The sequence below is a fragment of the Manis pentadactyla genome, chromosome 8 (genome assembly GCF_030020395.1).
Source record: "Manis pentadactyla isolate mManPen7 chromosome 8, mManPen7.hap1, whole genome shotgun sequence".
Taxonomy (NCBI): domain Eukaryota; kingdom Metazoa; phylum Chordata; class Mammalia; order Pholidota; family Manidae; genus Manis; species Manis pentadactyla.
The window spans coordinates 82,126,047-82,146,347 of record NC_080026.1 but is presented as its reverse complement, the minus strand read 5'-3'; the positions used below and the strand labels follow the sequence as shown (position 1 = coordinate 82,146,347).

At 38.7% G+C, this 20,301-nt stretch overlaps 1 protein-coding gene across 1 annotated transcript in view; it reads left to right on the top strand.

Annotated features, from left to right (window-relative positions):
- Window positions 1–20,301, top strand: part of CCDC6 (coiled-coil domain containing 6) — a 117,448-nt gene that overhangs the window by 49,379 nt on the left and 47,768 nt on the right. Inside the window, exon 2 of the mRNA XM_036895034.2 lies at window positions 5,018–5,167. Within this exon, the coding sequence (XP_036750929.2) occupies window positions 5,018–5,167 (150 nt within the window). The remainder of the gene's footprint in view (window positions 1–5,017; window positions 5,168–20,301) is intronic.

Here is a 20,301-nt window from a genome sequence, read left to right as displayed (position 1 = left end):
CAGGCATGTAATTGAAATCATAATCATTTCCCTAGTTCTTCTAAGAAAAGAAAACGAAGGTTTTTATGGGCTTGTCTTCTGTATCACCTGCCACCCACCCCTGCACCACTGGTATTTATATGTTAAACAGACAGTGTAGAATCAACGCAGGATAGTGGTTTGGGTTGATAGACCCATTAGGATGATGGATATTTAAGAGACACCAGCCATTGGTCATGAGGAACATCTCCCGGAACAATCCACATGTGCAGTGGTGTGCCTCCTAAATGACACTGGAGAAAGAACAGTGTTTATTTTAGTTGCTGGGCTTTGTGTTGGGTGGTTCCTGCCATTGTAACAATTTGGTTTCAGATACTATTTCAAACTGAGATGTTGAGATCCTTAAAATTTGAATTGTAAGTGTCTGAGGGAACAGAATAAGTAAATTTAAATTAGAATAATACATTTAAATAGATTCCTAAATTTAAATAATTAGAATAATAACTGGAGCCTGTCTGGATTCTGAAGCATTAGAGCTTCAGGGTATCTTAGTTTTATGATTTTTTTTTTATTACTAAAACAAGTCAGCAATCAACTTAGAAGTAATTTCTGCAAACAAATGCAAATGTGTTATCTTGATAGTAACTTGAATTTCCTCCTGATTATATCCTTTACCTACTGGCTGCTGTCAAATAGATACTGCTTTATTTTTTACTTTGGGAAACTGACCTTTTTCTTATGCTTGACAGATCATGAATTGCATCATCCTACATGATTTTGGTTATTCGGGCACTTGGTTTTTCTGGTCAGCAGTGAGTGCTATTGAAAGTTTTTGAATTCTCCTTTCTGTACTAACCCTTGATCTCCAAAATGTCACCGATAAAGAACAGAAACACTAACTAATCATATTGGAATCTCATCAATTTTGTGCCCTGTTCATAAAAGCAGTGGGTCAGAACGAACTGTTTTCCTTATCCACAGAAAATTTTACTCACAAAATTATGGTTGCCTAAGTATGTAGTGACTCAAGATAAAATAATTTTTCCTAATAATTTTTTTGGTTTTTATTTTTCCCAGAGGACTTGGTACATTTCTCCCCCCTCCCCCTGCCATTTCTTTTTTGTTTCCTTTTTTTTTTAATTTTAATTTTTATTGGACTGTTGGTAGGATGGGAAATGAATGAAGGAGAGATGCTTTATTCTGTAGTCCAACAGACATTGAATGATTACTGCTGGGTGAGGGGCAAAATAGCCGAACTAATTAGTGAATAAGGTCGTACCAAATTCACTCTCTTTCTAAACATAGCGCCTAGAATCATATTGAATATAAAAATATAATTGTTTTTTTATTTTTTTTATTTTTTGGAATTCAACTCTGCAAACATGCAAAATCCCAAGAAAAGATTTCCTCCTTCCAAGAGTTCCTAATTTTTTGGTTCACAATTTCTTTTAAGAGTTTACAGAGTTACAGGTAAACGCTGATTCTTTTATTTAGCTTTTGAAATTGACAGCTTTATTTTTGAATTTGGATATATTTGGGTATGTTGAGATTTTTGAGCATTTCAGATAAAAATGTAGGGAAATATATTGATAAAACTGATGAGATTTTGTAAGGTAGCCTGTTTTACTTCCACTGTCCACCTGCCAGGGCTTTGCAGACTGTGACGGGGGCTGGCTGCTTTGCTCCCAGGCCACCGTCGACGAGTTTCTTGGTGTCATTCGGGGGAATAAGTTGGAAAGATGATTTGTTGTGCACTTTGAATAAAAGGGCTTGTTTTGGAGTAAGGGGATGAAAAAGCCAGGACCAGGATTAAGATTGAGTTGATAGTGCACGTAGCATGGGGAAAAAGCTGCAGGGAGAAGTCAGCATGGATGCCGACTGCTTTTCTGGGATGCATGGCTCGTATTCTGATAATCGTACCCTCGCTGGCAGTACACGGGATCTGATCTTTTAAACATTTTTTTCTCAGAGGCTTGCCTTTTGTCCTCATTTATATGTTTGTTCTTAAAATCTGTGACCAGTTAGGAAAATGGTGAACCAGGGTTTTATGTTTTGGGGAACCTGTACTCTTGTTTTCCTATGGTGTTTCTGTGCATGGTCAGGTGGTGTAGGAGGCAGAATAACAGCCCCAGTTAGAACTGAGAAGTAGCAAAGACTTAAAGGAGGCCTGAGACTTGTGTGAGGACCTGTTAACCCTTTTTAAGTTAGATAGGCTTTAACAAGCTTCCACAGAACAATTCCTCATGTGTTACCAGGGTCCTGAGAGTGGCACTTTCTGTTAATGGGCTTTGCCTAGAAATAAGTGGCTATTCTAAAATGGTGAATAATTTTGTTTGCTCAAGCCTTGCAACCGGTGATACGTCGCTTACTTCCGAAGGCACTTAGAGCAGACCTCGTGCTCTTCAGCATCTCCCTGCCCCCATCCTTTCTCAGTTGTGCTGCTTTTGCTGGAAAGAACTGCGGAGGAAACCAGGTGCTCTGTGAAGTAACAGACCCTGTTAATTATCAGAGTTCCTTTTTGTAATCGAGGGATAATTCACATACTGTAAAATTCACTCTCTTAAAGTGTACAGTTCAGTGGTTTTAGCATATTCACAAAGTTGTATAAACTGTTAGCCCTCATTCCAGAACATTTTCATCACCCCAAAAAGAAACCCTGTACTCATTAGCAGTCATTCCTACCCCCTACCACCCACTCCCCAGTCCCTGGCAACCACTGATCTACTTTCTGTCTCAGAGTTCTGTTTTATGTTGCACTGAAATCTGTTGTACCCCTAACTTAATGGCTAGAGAAAATGGGGGAGGGAAGGGCTGGGCGGAAACTGCGCTAATAAACTGTTAGGGCCTCGCCTCTTATTTTCAGCCTCGCACTTCAAGGCCCTGGTGCAAGGGGGAAGGTAGTCTACTGAGTCTGGTTCTCTTTTACTGCTTGGGATTAAATTTATTAGTCGTCTAAAATATTGAAGGTCTGGCAATGTGTGAGAAGTTGAGTCTTACCTGATAATGATACTAATTTATGGCAAACACCTTTTGAATTCTAAGTGTGGAATCACCAGCAAAAGCATTAGAGTTTCTCTCGATCTTTTTGTTCTGTAACTTTTAGAATAATCAGAATTCAAATCATATAGGACTTTGTCAGTCAAAACCAGAAAAACAGGTAATTTGAATAGACTGTGGGGCTGGATGCAGATACATGCCAAGTATGCTTTCATAAATACTTTGGATTCCTGCCCATTGCCCTAGTGTGAGATGTGAAGTATGTGAGTTTTGAAGGTGAGTGAGGATTGATTTAAAGGGGGAGAAGGAGCATCAATCCTTAGCAGTTTCCCTGATTATAGTGGAAAGAGTAAGACATGAGAAGTGCTAAGGAAGTAAGTAAGGTGTAAGGGAATTATCAGAGTTCCTTTTCGTAATCGAGGGATAATTCACATACTGTAAAATTCACCCTCTTAAAGTGTATAGTTCAGTGGTTTTAGCATATTCACAAAGTGGTATAAACTGTTGCACTCATTCTAGAACATTTATATCACCCCAAAAGGAAACCCTGTACTCATTAGCAGTCATTCCTACCCCCTACCCACCCACTCCCCAGTCCCTGGCACTGGGGGCCTGAGGAGTGCTCACGGGTGCTCTTGGCTGGTAATAAAAATTTATTAGCCGTGATGTCCTTTGGTGCTCAGCTCAGCTGGCCTATCCCAAGTGGGACCTTCTCCCAAAGTTTCCATTTTTTATGTAGCTCTTATTTTCTTTGTAAGTACTACATGTGGCACTCTTGTAGAATTGCTTGGTAAGCAGTTCCAGAGATTGGCATACTTCCTCTAGGCCATGGTGATGGGGAGCAGGAAGGAGAGACTCCCCAGAAACCACGGCTATTAGGGGCCGGGTGTTGGGGAGCTAGTGAGTATGTACAGAAATCTAAACCACCAGACTTGGGAGTGGTTGTCAGACTTTTTACAGTACAAGGTGGTAATTGTTTAAGGCAGGTGTTCATTTGTCTCCTACCCTTCTGGCTCTTGTATTATTACAGTGACAGGTCCTGGAGGCTTGGCACTAAAGGAGCTCCCTCCATTTGGCAGATAAAACAGGAATGCATTTTGGGGGGATTAATGCATCAAAATGTCATGGTTTAAAATGTGCTTTGAATAGAATTGAATCTATTTGAAACAAGTACTCTCTTTCTGAAAATATTAATTTCCTTCACGGGTGGTTAGGTTTTTCTGCTTATTCTGTTAAAATATAGGTGGGGATTGGAGGATCTACAGGAAAATATTTTCATCTCCATTAAATTATGCCAGGTCCCAGTTTCTTCTGTTTTTTAAAATTTCGTAATGCTTGTCTTTGCTCTCATCTCTAAAAATTTCCCAGTAGAAAAGTAAATAAAGTAAAAAATGTGACTGTGCTCATCCACCCTTACCCTTTACCCCTGGATTCCTGCTATTCTGCAATAACTACTTCTTAGCCATTTGGTTTTTTTCCTTCCAGTAACTATTCAATGAACATGTAAATGAATCCATATTGCTTTTCACATTGCATGTCTAGACCCTTTCAGTAACATCCTAAGGACATGACATGATTTTACTTTTAATAAAGTTAGTTGAACTTTGCCCTAGTAATTATGTTGCCTAGATACTTATGCTATAAACCTTTGAGATGTTATGACTTGCAGAGTTATCATGAACTGATGCACATACCCCAGATTTGGATCTATGTCCCATAAGAGAAGGAGATATCTGTATTCTGGTGATTGATTTGGGATTGCTCCCTAAAACTGCCAAATAATCTCGGTTAATTTCTTTGAAGTATCTCTTTAAGAAGAGGGTCCATACATAGTACAGGGAAGCCATTAGAGTAATAGATTGCTTTTCTGGTTGCTACTTAATTCCCTTTTATGCTTCTTGGGGTGTGTTGGTTCGTAGTTAAAAATAGAACTCTAATTAAAATGGGGGCCTTCTCTGGAAAAAAGAACTGTATTTCAATTAGCAAATTTCCTGTTTCCTTAATATATATTTTCTTGTTCTCTTTGTATTTTTTTAAACAGCAAGCCAGGGCTGAGCAGGAAGAAGAATTCATCAGCAACACTTTATTCAAGAAAATTCAGGCTTTGCAGAAGGAGAAAGAAACACTGGCTGTAAATTATGAGAAGGAAGAAGAATTCCTCACTAATGAGCTCTCCAGAAAATTGATGCAGGTAAATTATCTTTTTTCTCCTTTCATCTTCCCTGCCTGTTTTCCTCTCCAGGAAAAAATGACTTTGATAGAGCACTTTGCTTGAGATATTCACTGATGAGGCTGTAGCTGAGTTCTTTGGAGATTAAAAATACCAGGTAAAGATGGCAACAGTGAATACTCAGGATTGTGGTTCCATTGCTCATCTGCTTAGATAAAGTAAGATTTTTTTTTTTTATTGAAGGGTAGTTGACACACAGTATTACATTAGTTTCAGGTGTACAACACAGTGATTCAACATTTATATACATGATAATTCTAGGTACCAGCTATCACCAAGTTGTTACAATATTTTGACTATATTCCTTATGCTATACATTACATCCCGGTTACTTATTTATTTTACAATTAGAAGTGTGTGTGTGTATATATATATATATATATTACATATATATATATATATATATATTTTTTTTTTTTTTTGTGAGGGCATCTCTCATATTTATTGATCAAATGGTTGTTAACAACAATAAAATTCTGTGTAGGGGGGTCAATGCTCAATGCACAATCATTAATCCACCCCAAGCCTAATTTTCATCAGTCTCCAATCTTCTGAAGCATAACGAACAAGTTCTTACATGGAGAACAAATTAAAGTAAGATTTTTTATACCCTGAGCACGTCAGGCAATTGCTGATGAGCCTGAGGCCTTAGCATACAAGTAAATGCTGGGTATAGTATTTTGGAAAAACGAGGATTGACAGCAAATGTGTGATTTCTTTCTCCTTTTGTATTAAATCTCATGAATACATACACATTTTTTTTGGCAGCCAGAAGTGGGCCTGCTCTACTAAAATATGAGTATATAAAGTGAAATGTCAATTTTTGGGTGGGCGGGGGAAATACCAGTATCTGTGATCCATAATTAAATTTACAAGCAATTGTGGTCAAATGGGTGATATGTTACTGAACAAATATCAGACTGCTGTTAAAACTGAACATTAAAAAAACTTAATATTAATTGCTATTAGTATGTAGAAGAAGACACTACACAAAACATAGGAAGGTTTGGTTTTTCTAATTCAGAGGGTCTCTGCTCCCCTTCTTTTCCCCCAACTTCCCCAAACCCTAATGGTAAAGTTCAGATGTAAAATTTGTTGAGGGCCAATATTTTGTGGGTTACCTAGTATGAACTTAAGAATATATAAGATAGTGCATTTTCGTTGTTTAACATAGCTTGTCCAAAATAGTGAGCAGGAATAAATCTATTCCAGGAGGACCATGATCACCATTTTGTGAGATGGCTGTGAAAGGTACAAACACTCCTTTGTATTTTCTGTTCCTTGGTGTCATTAAAAATTTCATTCATTAATTTGGCTACAGTATATATTTTAGTGTTATAATAAAAGGATATTTAAAGCTTTTTTAAAAACTACCTAAATTCTTTTCTTACCTTCCAAAATAGGTAATCCTGCAAGAGAAAACCAGACGCTTTGGTATAGAGACTATAAAATGGTCCAGGCAACTTTTACCCCATCCTTCTTTTATTTTTGTTTTTCTAAGTACTGAATAAAGAAACTGTTTCAGTCTTGCACAAACTTTGATTTACATGGTAGCTGTTGAAATGTGAAGAATAGAGGTACCCAGGCATTGTGTAGAAGAGATTCATGGCAGAATTTCTGCACTGAACCTTTTTGTTTATTCATGTGCATTCTGATTTAGAGGGAGAAGGTTAGTTTGACCTTTGACTGTATCTCACCTTGGCAGCATTAGATGACATATTTTGCATTTTGCTTCTAGAACTATAGGGATGCAATTATGGTTTGTTATGCTCAGTTTAGTGTGTAATCAGGTGCCCTAATTTTTAACTACAAGCAACATTTTTTGTTTTCAGCTTACATGGTTGTTTGTGTTGGGAGTCTCTGAGTATGAAGTACATTATAAAGCAGTCAGGACCTAGGCAAGTGATGTTCCTTTTCCCTTTAAAGACTCATCTTCATCATGCATAGTCTTGTAGTTTGTAGTTTATAACCAGCCTTTCATTTACTTATTATCATAATCTACCTATTTTCCAAAGACATTGATGTCCCTTAAAGTAAGAAACTAAGTGAAAACATAAGAGCTATGTGCAACCCTTGGCATAAGAGGGTTTGAACTTAAAACTTAAACTTTGAGCATCCTATAAATAAATCTGTAACCTGGAGAAAAATAGTGATTTTTCTTCATAATTCTTCTATCTAAAAAAGTAGTTTACTTGGTCAGGAGAAAAAAAACTTTTCATATATTAAAAACTAAAAATTTTTTGAGGGGCATGGATTTTACAAAGAGACTGAATAATGCACAAACTGAATAAACATAATAAACTGTCTTCTCCAAAAGTAGTATAGAATGTGCAGCCCTAGACTTGGTGTGGCCAAGTCTTAGGTTTGCCCTCAGATCAAACCAAGTATCAAGGTATGATGCTACCCTTTGGGTACCTCTAGGTGGGTCTGTAGCTTGTTAGTGATCTAACTTGGAGGATGTGGACAAATGGATGGTTAGCCTATCTTTGAGACAATCTCACAATACCAGCTTGGCCCTTAGGCTTTTTATGTATATATTTTGTAGTAAGTTATACAAAACATACGATTTTCCATTTCAGCCATTTTAGAGTGTATAGTTCACTGGCATTAAGTACATTTACATTATTGTGCAACCACCACTATTCATTTCAGAACTATTACAAATTGAAACTCTGTACCCATTAAACAATAACTTCTCATGCCTTTCCCACCCCTACCCCACACCCATATCCCCATCCCCACCCCCATTTCTAACCCCCTGCTCTGGATTCTTAGGCTTTTCAAAGGAGAGGGATGGCAGGTAGTTTGAGGTTGAGGTCTCTGGCAAGTTCTAGAGCTGTATGTGTTCTGTGGCATGGTAGGTGATCTCCCAGTTGAGAGGGCAGGTATCACAACATGCCATTCTGTGGTAAATCCCCAGGAAGCCTTCCTCTATTCTTAGCCGGTTGCAGACATAGCTGCAGGGAAGGGCTGCTGGCCTGCTCAGCCCAACCCCCAGGCTTTAGTCAAGGATTTCAACCAGTCCTTTGTTGAAGGCTCACATTTTCTGCCACCCAGTGTGCAGGAACTGATCTCCATCTGGAAGATCTTCAGAGTGATTGGTACCAACAGACTTTCCCAACTGTGTAATTACTTTGCTATGACTCTGACTATGTTTGCTTCTGGATAGGACCTGGCTATGAAAAGCCTGCCACGAACAATTGTGCTGCAGGTGTCACTGGTGACGTGCGAGTCAGCTGACCTGCTCACCATCAGAGTGTTCAACATTTTTCACCCAAAGGCCCCTGAAAGGCTATTTATGGAACAGTTTTGGTTTTGTCACTAGCCTTTAGCTGTTGTTTCTCATAATGATTGGACAATGCTTTTATGTGCATTTCAAAGGAATTCTTTGGGCCTGAGAACAAAATGAGATTATTGCTGTGGAGGAGACAGCTCCCTTACTATCTGCTACAGGACCAAGCTAGTATCGAGTACCTTTAAAAACAGAATCAAGTTTATTTAAGGAAATCCCTTTGCCCTTTTAGCAGATCAAGTTTGGGAGATGGAGGAAATAACTCCAACTATGTTCATCCTCACTGAAACAAATAAAAAATACATGCAGCTTTTCTATATATCCACTAGGAGGACAAAATTATATCTTCATTTTGTGAAATGTGAAAAATCTTCATCCTTCTAAGGCTACACAGTGGGATTCATTATCTAACTGGTGAGAATTATTCTGAGAAGAACGTCCTAGGACTTACTAAGTCCAACACCAGCCTCTTGTCAGAACTAAATTCAGCTCTGGAATACCTTCAAGAGAGGTTGTAGTTTAATCATAATTTGTAAGTAAAATATACAAGAAATATTTTGTGAGCGAACTCTTCATCAGAATTTGATATATACCATGTACATTGAAAGTAAGCCTAAAACTATTTCTAAAACATTAGCTATAATTATACTCGGTGCAGAGTTTATAGGTTACCTTAATTTTCTTGTGCCCCTTTCTCATTTTGTAAAACATGTATTACTTTTTAAAAAATTGATATTGAAGTATAGTTGATATGCAGTCTTATATTGGTTACAAGTATACAACACAGTGGTTCAACAGTTAGCCACATTATTAAATCCTTACTCCCACCAGTGCGGTTACTGTCTGTTGACCTAGGAAGATGTTATAGAATCATTGGCTGTATTCTCCATGCTGGACTACCATCCCTGTGATCAGCTTATATTATTATTATTGATAATTTCTGTGCCCCTTTATCCTGTTCACCTATCCCACTCACCCACCCTAACCCCTCCTTCATGGTAACCACCAGTTACTTCTATGAGTCTAACATGTATTATTTTTGTAATTAGAAAAAATTTTATTTCCTAGAAAGGAAGTTTTAAATTCTGATGCTTGTGTTGTACTAATCTTTTGAAACCTTCTCTGTGTCTCCTAACATTGAGAGCTCAGAGACCTGAAATGGTAGTTGCATCTGTGTGTCATGGACAGCAGTACACTGAAGCCCCCTGCAGAGTCAGGCTCATTTGCAGGGATAGAAAGTTCTAGACTGCCCAGATCATTAAGACCTAGTATAATTAGAAAGGTCTAATGATGAGCTTGACTGTCTTGTCAGTCTTTGTAAGATTCATTCTACTGGCCCTCAGTCTTGAAACATCTTTTTAAATCCCTAGTTCCTCTGCCTGTTAACCACCAATCACCAGTGCCAACTGGAAGACTTGTTGCTGAGAGTGATAATGGTTTTAGCAATTGGATTTTCTCACTTGCTTGTATGTAAGCCTGATTGATGCATCAAGTTCACTTCCTGCTCTTGGGCAGCCCTGCTCAAGTTGCTGCCTCTGCTCAGCTAATACCACTGCCAAAAGTTAGTATTTTTTTCTTTTTTTAAAACTCTGAAACAGGACTGAGATAAGAAGAGTATTGGGTATTATATATATATATATATATGATTCTTTTCAGTCTAATCCCACTTTCAAATTTCAGATCCTAGAATAACAAATAGATTCATAATTTTGTACTTTGATTCACAATTGAAATTGGATATGGACCTCAGAAAATAATACTACTATGGCTATAATAGAAATTATTATACTCATCTGCTTATTGGAGGCAGGGAGCACATTCTTACTGATGACTTAGGGAATAAAAGTGTTCTGGAGGTCTTGTTATGTGGCTTATTTTTATTATTATTGACTTGGTCCCTGAGGTTCGAATGCCACCTGGGATTAAGGTAGTTGAAGTTTCCTAGCATCTTTGGAAAGATGATACATAAAGGAAAAGGAGGAAGTTTTGGGAGGAAGCTGCCACCACCAAATGATTTCTAGCAGAGCAATTCAGAGGGGGATATCCTGCAACAGCTTAATTTTTCCATCTCTGCACAGGAATAAAACAGGAAGACTTTCAGTAAGTCCTTGAGTCTGCCTGTTCATTAAGGCTTGCCACTTAATTTACCTTCTTGCTCTCCTTCTTCAATTCTGGAGTAGTTTCTCCTTACAGTTCCATCTTCTGTCTTTGGTTTTCTGGAGTGCACACTTCCCTAACTCCAGAAGGACTGTGTCTCTGGGTAGCAGGTGTGTCTGCAGGCATCAGAAGTGAGTGTAGACTCCCAGTTCCCTTCTTAAGCATGTACCAGAATCTGAGGCTGCCTTTTTTGCCCCAAGTTTTCCAAGTCACTGAGATATAGCAATGAAGTGACTACATTTTTGCAGGCAGCAGAATCACACGTCAGAGCAATAAATACATATGAAACTATTCAGTTAATTTTACGGCTACGTAGGCTAAGACTGCTATTGCAGATACTCAGATGAAAACTTGTTTCTCCCTATGGCCAGGAAGAAGAAGCCCTGAAGTGATGTTTTTCATTAATGTGGCAAGACCAGTGACCCTCTTGCCACTGGTTTTTAGTTTTTCAGGGCTATTAATACTGGTCAGGAAAATTTGCTCTCATCCAGTAGTTGGGGTAGAATTATTGTTGTTTCTATTTTTTTCTTCATTCCAAATTATCTGAACCTTAGCTTTGTCTGTTACCTTTGTTTCTTTATGCGCAACAAGGGGCTTACACATTGTGTTCACCTTACATGTGCAAAGGGCTCCTGGGATTTTTTAAAATGCATTTTAAATGCTGCAAACACCAGAGGCCAAATTATAAGCTAGAATTTTCCAAAAAGCTCTCTGTTCAACATAATTGACAGAAAAATACAGTATCTTTACGCAGGTCTTAGTCTTAAGAAATTGACTGAGTTTCTTTCACAGTGTGTATGTGACTGTTGACATTATGGCTAGATTTGGTGTACCTGTATGAATTCCCAAAAATGTAAGGGCAAGAGTGAGGGCTTAGAATCTTCCCATGATGGCTTCTTTGACAAAATGTAGGAAAATATAGGTAGAGAGAAAATAAAAGTAAAATGAAAATGAAATTAGAAATAATTATATGAAGATGGTGTGAGAGGTTGCTTTATTCACCACAGTTAGGGGTGAGCCTTGTTATTTCTAGTTGAAAAAGTGAGTCTTGGTTATTGCAGGATACTGGCTCTGCCGTAGATGCACTTTACCATCCCTGAAAATGCTTTTCAAATTATTTTAAACTTTGCAGTTACAAATGTTGCAATGTCTTGCATTTCTTGGGTAGGGTCTTTTTTATTTCCAAAACAGTTCATAGTCAGCCCAGTCAGTTATAAAATGCAATTATATCCTGCTGCTAATTATCTTCACATTCCTTTTCCCTCCTCTTTGTTCATAAACTAGATGAGAAAAATGTGGTTTTTTATTTTAATTTTCAGTCATGTCTCATTTAGAATGAATTCTTTCTTTGGGCTAAACATTATGTCTCAGAAGAAGAAAATGCTAGTCTTTACAAAATGTTGTTTCAAGGCAGTAGGCTGACTGCAGAGCCTCAAGGACTTATCTTATTTGTGAAGCATCTTTTCTTAACCTTCCTTGTAACCATATTTCTTTAGGGGTGTTAATGCTTTAAGCAGCATCATGCTATTGGAAATCCAGTAAACTCAAACTTAGCCCTTTATTCAGGTGTTCTGAATGGATGGGAAGGTTGTTGTTGTCCTGCAGCCTTCTGCGCAGAAATGAGGGCTTGGCCTCGGTGTTGAAAATGCTGACAAGAAAATAACATTTAAAAAATAATTTTCTGGGAGGACCTAACTATTTTTTCCCCCTCGCAAAAGTTCTATGTGCCTTCCCCTTTAGAAAATGACAGAGTAGAATGATTCAGATAAACCTCACTGAGAATGAATAAAAGCTAGGTGGGATGTTTTTACATTTTTATTAAAAGCATTAAAGTTCTAACAAGACAGTGAGGAACTGTTGCAGGGAGATCCGGGGAAGCAAGGGAACTGAGAGAAGACCCCAGGCCCCACAAGGCTGCTTTTTGTCTGGAGAGCACTTGCTGTTCCCTGCAAAAGAGCTGGGAAACTGAGTTGTGCTTTTGGTAGTTGTGTGGAGCTGGGGTTACAGAAGGCAAAGCTGGGGGCTGGCCAAGGTGGGGACAGGGACACCCCCTCCCCCCACGTTAAGCTGAAATCATGAAGGGCTATATAGCCTCAGGATGACAGTAAACCAGTTTTGCTTTGTCTGGGTGAACTAGAGAACATGAAGCTTTGGGTTAGGATTAAGGTAGACCCGGATTTATGGCGCCTGGCAGAAGAAAATGGGATTTTTTTGGAGGAAGATACCACTACCGTAGGCCACAAAAAATTTCAAATACATTGTCCAGCACACAAGGAGGCCCAGGCACATGGAGAGTTTATAAATGTAGACCAGTACATACAACAGAACAGAAATGGACTTCACAGATACTTTAGATGAAATTATCAGACACAAACTACAAAGCAGCCTTGCTTACTACATACACATTCAAAGAAATAAAAGCCAAGCTTGAAATCTTTGTGAGGAAACAGGAAGTGTGTCACAACTTCTCTTGCAGACATTCAGAAGGTAAGTGAATAACTCATGAATAACTACATGGCAATACATTTGAAAGTTTAGATGAAATGGACAAATTCTTAGAATAACACATAACTTCTACAACTGGATGGGAAGAAATAGAAAACATGAGTTTTTTTAACCATTAGAGAAATTGAATCAAGGATAAATAGCCCTTCCTAGCAAAAGAATTTCAGGCTCAAATGGTTTCACTAAAAATTGTACCAAACATTCAAGGATGAAATAATTCCAATTTCAAAGTTAAAAAAAGAAGCTACCCAGCTTATTTTTATCTTAACATAATCTTAATGCTCCAACTTAACAAGTACAGTACAGAAAATGCAAATTACAGTGAAATACTAACAATGAGCAAAAATCTTAAATATAAGGAAAATGAATCCAACGACATGTTAAAAGAATAGTGTATCACCAGGTTGGATTTATACAAGGAATGCAAGGTTAGTTTAACAATGGAAAATCAGTAAGTGTAATTTGTCACATTCACAGAATAAAAAGAAAATATTATAATCTATTATTAGATGGAGAAAAAGCACTTGATAAAATGTAACAATTCATGGTAAAATCATAGCGAACCAAGAATAGAACTTAAACCTAAGGTGTCTACAAAAAGCTTACCCAAACATTCTGTTTAATTCCAACAAGTTAGTGAGTTTCCACTTAAAATCAAGAACAGGAGAAGAATGCCTGCTACATTTACTCATGTTCATCGTTGTAGATTCTAGCCAGTACAGAAAGTCATGGAAGAGATAGAAGATACAAGGATTGAAAGGGGGAACTAAGATTTCCACTTATTTATGGTTGTGTAATTGAAAAAATTTTAAAAGAACTTACAGGTAAATAATTAGAATTAAAAAATGTATTTCTGTGTACTAGCAACCAGTTAAATGTAAATATTTAAAAGGTAGCATCAGAAACCATGAGAATGTATTAAGTGCTACAGAAAAAAATAGAACACTATAAAGGGTATGGAGCTGTTGAAATTTTAAATAAGTTAGTCACTGAGGTACTATCAAAGCAAAATTTTGGAGAAGAGGAAGCTAGCCGTGTGGATTTCTGCAGGAAGAGGCTATGTGGGGTTGGGGAGGCAGGTAAGCAAGTAGTGAAATGATCTTGCTTTGACTGTTATTTTAAGAAGAGATTATGGAGTGGGGCCCAAAGTGAGAGCAGGAAAATCTATTACAAAGATACTCTATAATCCACACCAAAAGACTGGGTGGATTGTTCTAGGATGATAGCAATGAAAACGGTGACCATTGGATTCTGGGTGTATTTTGAAGGAATATACTGTTAGGCTGGAGAAAGGATAAACAAGGACATGCAAACAGAATAGAGAGATGCCATAGGGGGAGAACAGACCAGACCCCAAAGTCCGTGCCATTTATGGAAAGGGGACAGCTCTCCCTGAATTCCATCCTGATGTGCCAACTGGGACCCGGATGTCAGCCTCCTCCCTCTTGGAAGGAAAAAAAGTTTCTAGTTGTCTATTATGTCACCTTTAGCCAATCATACCTCTCCACACCCCCTAGGATAGCTTGCCCACTCCTCCCCCTCCTAACCCCTTATAAGCCCCCACCTCCCCAACCAGGTGTGACTTCTCTGGCCTGTGACAAGAAGGCCACAGAACCTCACCTGGGGGTATTTAAATAAATTATCTGGCCCTTTGCTGCCTCACTTTGCCTACTTATTTTGGCTAGAATTTATCTTACATATCCTATAGGATTTGAGGGTGGATTAGAAGGATAGGTGTGAGCAAAAGATAGGATCAAGGAAGGCTCAGAGGTTTCAATGATTGGAAGAGTAGAGTTACTATCCTTTAAGATGGGGAAAACAGAAAAACAGCAAGTGCAGGCCTTGGATCAAGGAAGTCAGAAGTTCAGTTAAGATGTCTAGACGTCGAAATGGAGATAGCAAATAGGCAACTGAACAGAGGTTCTCTAAACAGAGAAGTCAGGGCTAGAGATATAAATTGGGGAGTGTTGTCATTAATTAATGCCTAGAGGAGATGATCAAATACATGTCCTAGGAAGTAACATAAAGAGAATGCAAGGACAGGCCACTTCCAAGCCAGAGTGGGAGAAGATATTTGCAACATTCATAACCAATACAAACGTACAAATAAGAAAAATGGACAGAGATTTGAATAGACTTTTCACATAAGCGGATGGCTGAGTGGCCAGTAAACAAATGAAAACGTACACAACCCTGCTAGTAGATCAGGAAAGGTGAAAAAAATCACAGCAAGATATTACCAGAGAATTCTTGTGCATGCTGTTAGAGAATGGAAATGGTTACAAACATTTTTGAAACAATTTGGCATTTCTGAGTGAAGTAAATATTCATTGTCTGTGACCCACTGGCTCCACTCCTGGATGTATTTCATAATGTGTGTACATGTGCAGCACATGTGTAGAAGGATGTTCTTTGTGGCATTGTTAATAATAGTCAAAAGCTAGAAATGACCCAAATTTCCCTCATCTGTAGAGTGGATAAAATGCGATACACTCATCCAACAAGATATAAGGCAAGCAAAATACAAATCAGAATTAGATTCAGTAACAGATGAATGAAATCACAAGATTATTTAACAGAAAAAGCTAGAGAAAAAATAATACAAAATCAAGCAAAGTTAATGTTGGAAATAAATACATAGGCAATACAATGTTTTAAGAAAAAAGATTCAAGGTAGTGAATTCCGTAAGAATCAGGAGAGTGATTACCTGTAGTGGGTGGAGGGCTCTGATCTGGAAGGGCACCAAGCTGTAGGGGAGCTGGCAGTGCCATCTCTCTTGATTTGGGTGATGGTCACCTGAGAGTATTGTATGTACATATATACACTTATGGTATCCTTTATACTGGCCTACTTGTTTTGCTTATCCTGAGACTTAATCTAGGGGGAAACAGTCCATAGCAAGTGAGGTTATTATCCCCTACCCAAGCCAGTATTTGCAGAGATAAGGCATTTTCAAGATGCGCTGGTGTACTACTAAATAAGTCCTGGTTACTCCTGTTCACGGACTTGCAGTCTGAGGGTGGTTGAGAATATACCCTGGTGCTCAAAGGTGCAACACACATCAGGGATAAGGCCAGAGGCTTTGAAGCCAGAGTCCTGGATTTTTAACCCTGATCCACCCCTTACCAGTATGACTTTGGCAGGTTATCATACCTCTCTAAGCTGTGGTTTTGTCCTTTGTAAAGTTCACACAGTAAGATCTGCCATAGAGTTATGGTGATTAAATGCATTAATGTATGCAAGGTGCTTAGTACATAGTACTTAATGCTTTAGGTATTCGCTGCTTTTAGAAGTAACTAATAGAAAGGATACGAGAAACACAATGAAAATGCACACAAAGTGCAACATGCTCATCATGGCGTAAAGGCCGGGAGTGGGGAGGCGCTGTGGAAGAGGTCTTTGAGCTGGACCCAGGTTCAGTAATTTGAAAGGAGGGATTCAAGCACTCTAGGCAAAGGGTGCTGTGTGGGACCTGGGGGCAGGAAGTGTGGGCAGTTTGTTTAGAGTGGCCCACTATAACCAGCAGGGCTTGCAGTCTGTAAGCCCCTGGACCAGAGTGCTCCCCAGAAGTCTTTGCCTATCATGATGGGCTTCAATTTTATATTAATTTTTTGTAGGAAAAGACTATAGAAAGAGACATGAGCTGTGCCTTTAACCACAGTTACTACCACTCCCTGTACTTGGATCCATCCATTCTTTGTTTGCTAGATGCCTGAACCCGGAAGGAATTTATTTTGCAAACCTTGGACTGTCATTTGGGCTGAGTGTGAAAATAGCACAAGGAAAGCGTGGGAAACTTGCTTAGGTGCTGGATCATGAAAGGACGTGAATGTCATGCTAGCAAGTTTGAACTTAACTCTGCTGGTAGTAGGGAGCCGAGTAAAAAGGTTGAAAGGTTTGAGCAGGGTGTAGAAGTCATAGGACTTTCCTACTAGGATGAAACCCTGGGTCTGGGGAGCTCCATTAGAAGGCTTTGGCACTGGCCCAGTGAGGAACCATAAAAGACTCAAAGTAGATTGGGGCTCTGAGCACAGCAAGAAAAGGGTGTGTTTGACAAGTGTTACAGAGGCTGATGTAGTGCTGTTTGGTGAGGGACTGTATATATAAAAAATATAAGAAAGACAGTTGTTGATGGAGAATAAAGGTACCAGTAATAGGAGGGAGTTAGGAGGTGGGAATAAGTGTCAGCCCAAGAGGCATTTAGTGGTGGTATACACCTGAGTTTGAGGTGGGAGACTGACCTTCTGCTCAGGCTGCTGAGCAGTTAAAAAGTTGGTTCTTAAGAGACTCAGTGTTGAGAGAGATGGTTTTGAACCTTTTTTCAAAGCCTGTATTAATAACATGATAATTGTTTTTGATAATCCAATGGCTTAATGTACTGATGGTCGTATGGTGGCCTTTACTCGGCCCCATGCAGAGAGCACTAGTCCTTGGTAATTGTCAGTAAACCAGAGATGTCACTTGTGGCACTGTGGGTGGTACACAGAAATATTAGTGTTGACTTAGAAAACGTGAGGTAGGGTCAGCTTGGGTTTATTCTCAAGTTGCGCTGAGAAAGCTGAGTCCTGGGGCTGGTGCCCGAAGGCTTGCCTCTCTTGGCATTGGTTGGACTGACAACACCCAGACTTAGAAACACTCTTTGCCCCTCCTGGGATTTCGCACATCTGCGGTGTACTGGGTAAGAGGCCTCACTCCACAACCAGCCTACATGTGCACCTGTGCTGACTGTCGAGGTGGTTAGCTTTCAACGCCTCTACTTGCCAGAGAGAACTTTGCCCAGAATAAGTCATTCAGTGAGGAGTTCTTGAATCTCTTATGTAAGAGGCTGGCTCACAGAAGTGGCTCCAGAAAGCCTTTGTATATTATAAGAAAAACAACAATTTTTGGTAACTGAATGATGTTTAAGGCTAGCTTGTTTCATATTAAATTAATGCTACACTTGTGTTTTTTAGTGGCCTGGAAGTTTGCTTTGGGAGTCCGTGTGTAATGAGTGGATGAAGTAAGAAAATGCTCAAGTTTTAGTAGCCAGAATTTATCTTTGCTTATGTCTTTGCAGTTATTTTTAATTATTATATTTTTCATGCTGAATCCTAAGGAACAAATCTTTATATAACTTTAATTCCACTGAAAATGTGCTACTAGGTGGGGGAAATCATCTGTTATATAATATAATTTTCAGTCTACAGGGTTATTTTTTGTTAATGTTAACAATATATTACTCAAGTTAAGAGTTATAAAACTGATATACTCTTTGTGATTGACTTTACAGAAAGTATATTTTCAGAAAATTTATATTTTGAAAAAAAAATTAATCTACCTAAGGAATTTGCTTTAGATATATGAAATAAATTCACACTTTTGCCTTAAAAACACCTTAATAGAATTTGCTTGACTATTCTTAATTTGAATGATTTTGTTCTAGTTCAGAATCTCTGGCCTTACTGGAAGATTTAAAATTGCTCATAAAGCATTAAGACCTCTGATTAGAAATTTAAAATCATGCCTTGAATTTGATGTCCACATTGAAGATGCTCCTGAGAGATGAAACTGGAGTTTCTGATAGCTAGTCTTGGGTCAACCTAATAAACTAGGCTTCCGTTTAGGTTTTTGTTTGTCATGTCATGAGCTACAGCTTTAAAACAGACAGGTGGACTGGTGGTATTGGTTCAAGCCCCCTGGGAGCCAAATGGCTTGAATTTATATGGTATGTCTTTATAACAGACAATTTCTGGATTTTTCTCAGGCAGTTATTATGGGGCAGACTCTCTGGTTATTAGTTCCTCAGATGCCTCCCCTGCTCTGCTGGTTCCTCATCTGAATTCTCATCTGATTATTTGGGTGTGTCTGGGTGGGGGCGGTCTATATTGCTTTTCTGTCTTTCTCCCGTTTTTTGGTGGTTTCTCTGTTGCAAAGAAGAATCCTGTTTTCTGTCTATAGTCTGTTTGGAAACTGCCCTGCCCCTAAATTACCTGTCACCTGAGAGCTGGCAGACAAAACAGGCAGCAAAGCTGTATGCCTGAGCCCTGCCTTTTGGGGACAATGGAAATTACAAATCTTCGGCGAACCAAGTTAGATCTCAGGGTGGCTTAATTATTTTCCAAATGGGTTAGTGTGACCCAGGGGCCTCACTTGAGTTCTGCTTTTCTACAGCCCTCCACTTTCCTTTTAGGGTATAGCTCCTGAGGGGAAGAGCCTCTTCAAATTGAGCACATTTATAGATGTTATTACTAGTTTGATCTATATTCTTAAAGGAAATATGTAATCAGATAGTCCCAGCATTAGACCCTCTGTCTATGTGGAATCCTGTCCTGTAAGCTGGCGAGAACATTACCTTTCCTCAGAGAACATTCTACGACAGACACTGCTTGGGGCAAGTGATTTTTCAATGTTGGATTGCATCCTTTATTTTAATTTACCTCAGGGCCAAAGCCTAATGCTAAAACTAGAAAAAGGAGGGGGGATTCTTTCTAGTAAAATGGCAGCAATGGAAAACCTATCAGAGTCAAGCACAGCTAATGTAGAAAAGCTATGCAAATGGTTTAAAGGACTTAACACTAAAGTTCATTTTTCTAAAACCAGTAGATACCATTTAAGCTTGGTGTTCATAAACTATTTCAGGACAAGGATAATATGTTAACTGCAGATTTTCCCCTACCTCTAACATAGTACCCAAAGGTGTAAGACACACAGGTAATGTTTACAGATTTAAGTGTTAGATGAAGATGTACAGGTTTTGCTGTCTTTTCTCATAAGTGATGTTCATCCCATTGAGGTCTTTTGCGTCTGAAATGCTGAGAACTCTTCTTGTTCTCAGTCCATTCCTTTCAGTTCTTTTAATTACTGTGTGGTCTTGCAGAACGTGAGTTTATAGAGCCAGCTAAAAATAGATTGTCACTGTAAGCACCTCCTCACAGCTGCATTTTTTTTGGGTCCCTGCAAGGTTGACCAGCTTTTTTTGGAGTCGCACATCAAAAACAGTTGGAGGAAAAATAGCATCTGTTTAGTCAACATTTCCAGTGTTAGAAGACTATGTTCAGATTTTAAACTTTTTTGAGGGGGCCAAGAGTTCCAGTGCTTTCAGAGCAGTGGAAATTATGTCAGTTGTAGAGGAGGAGGTGTTAGTTGTAGCCATTTTGGGGT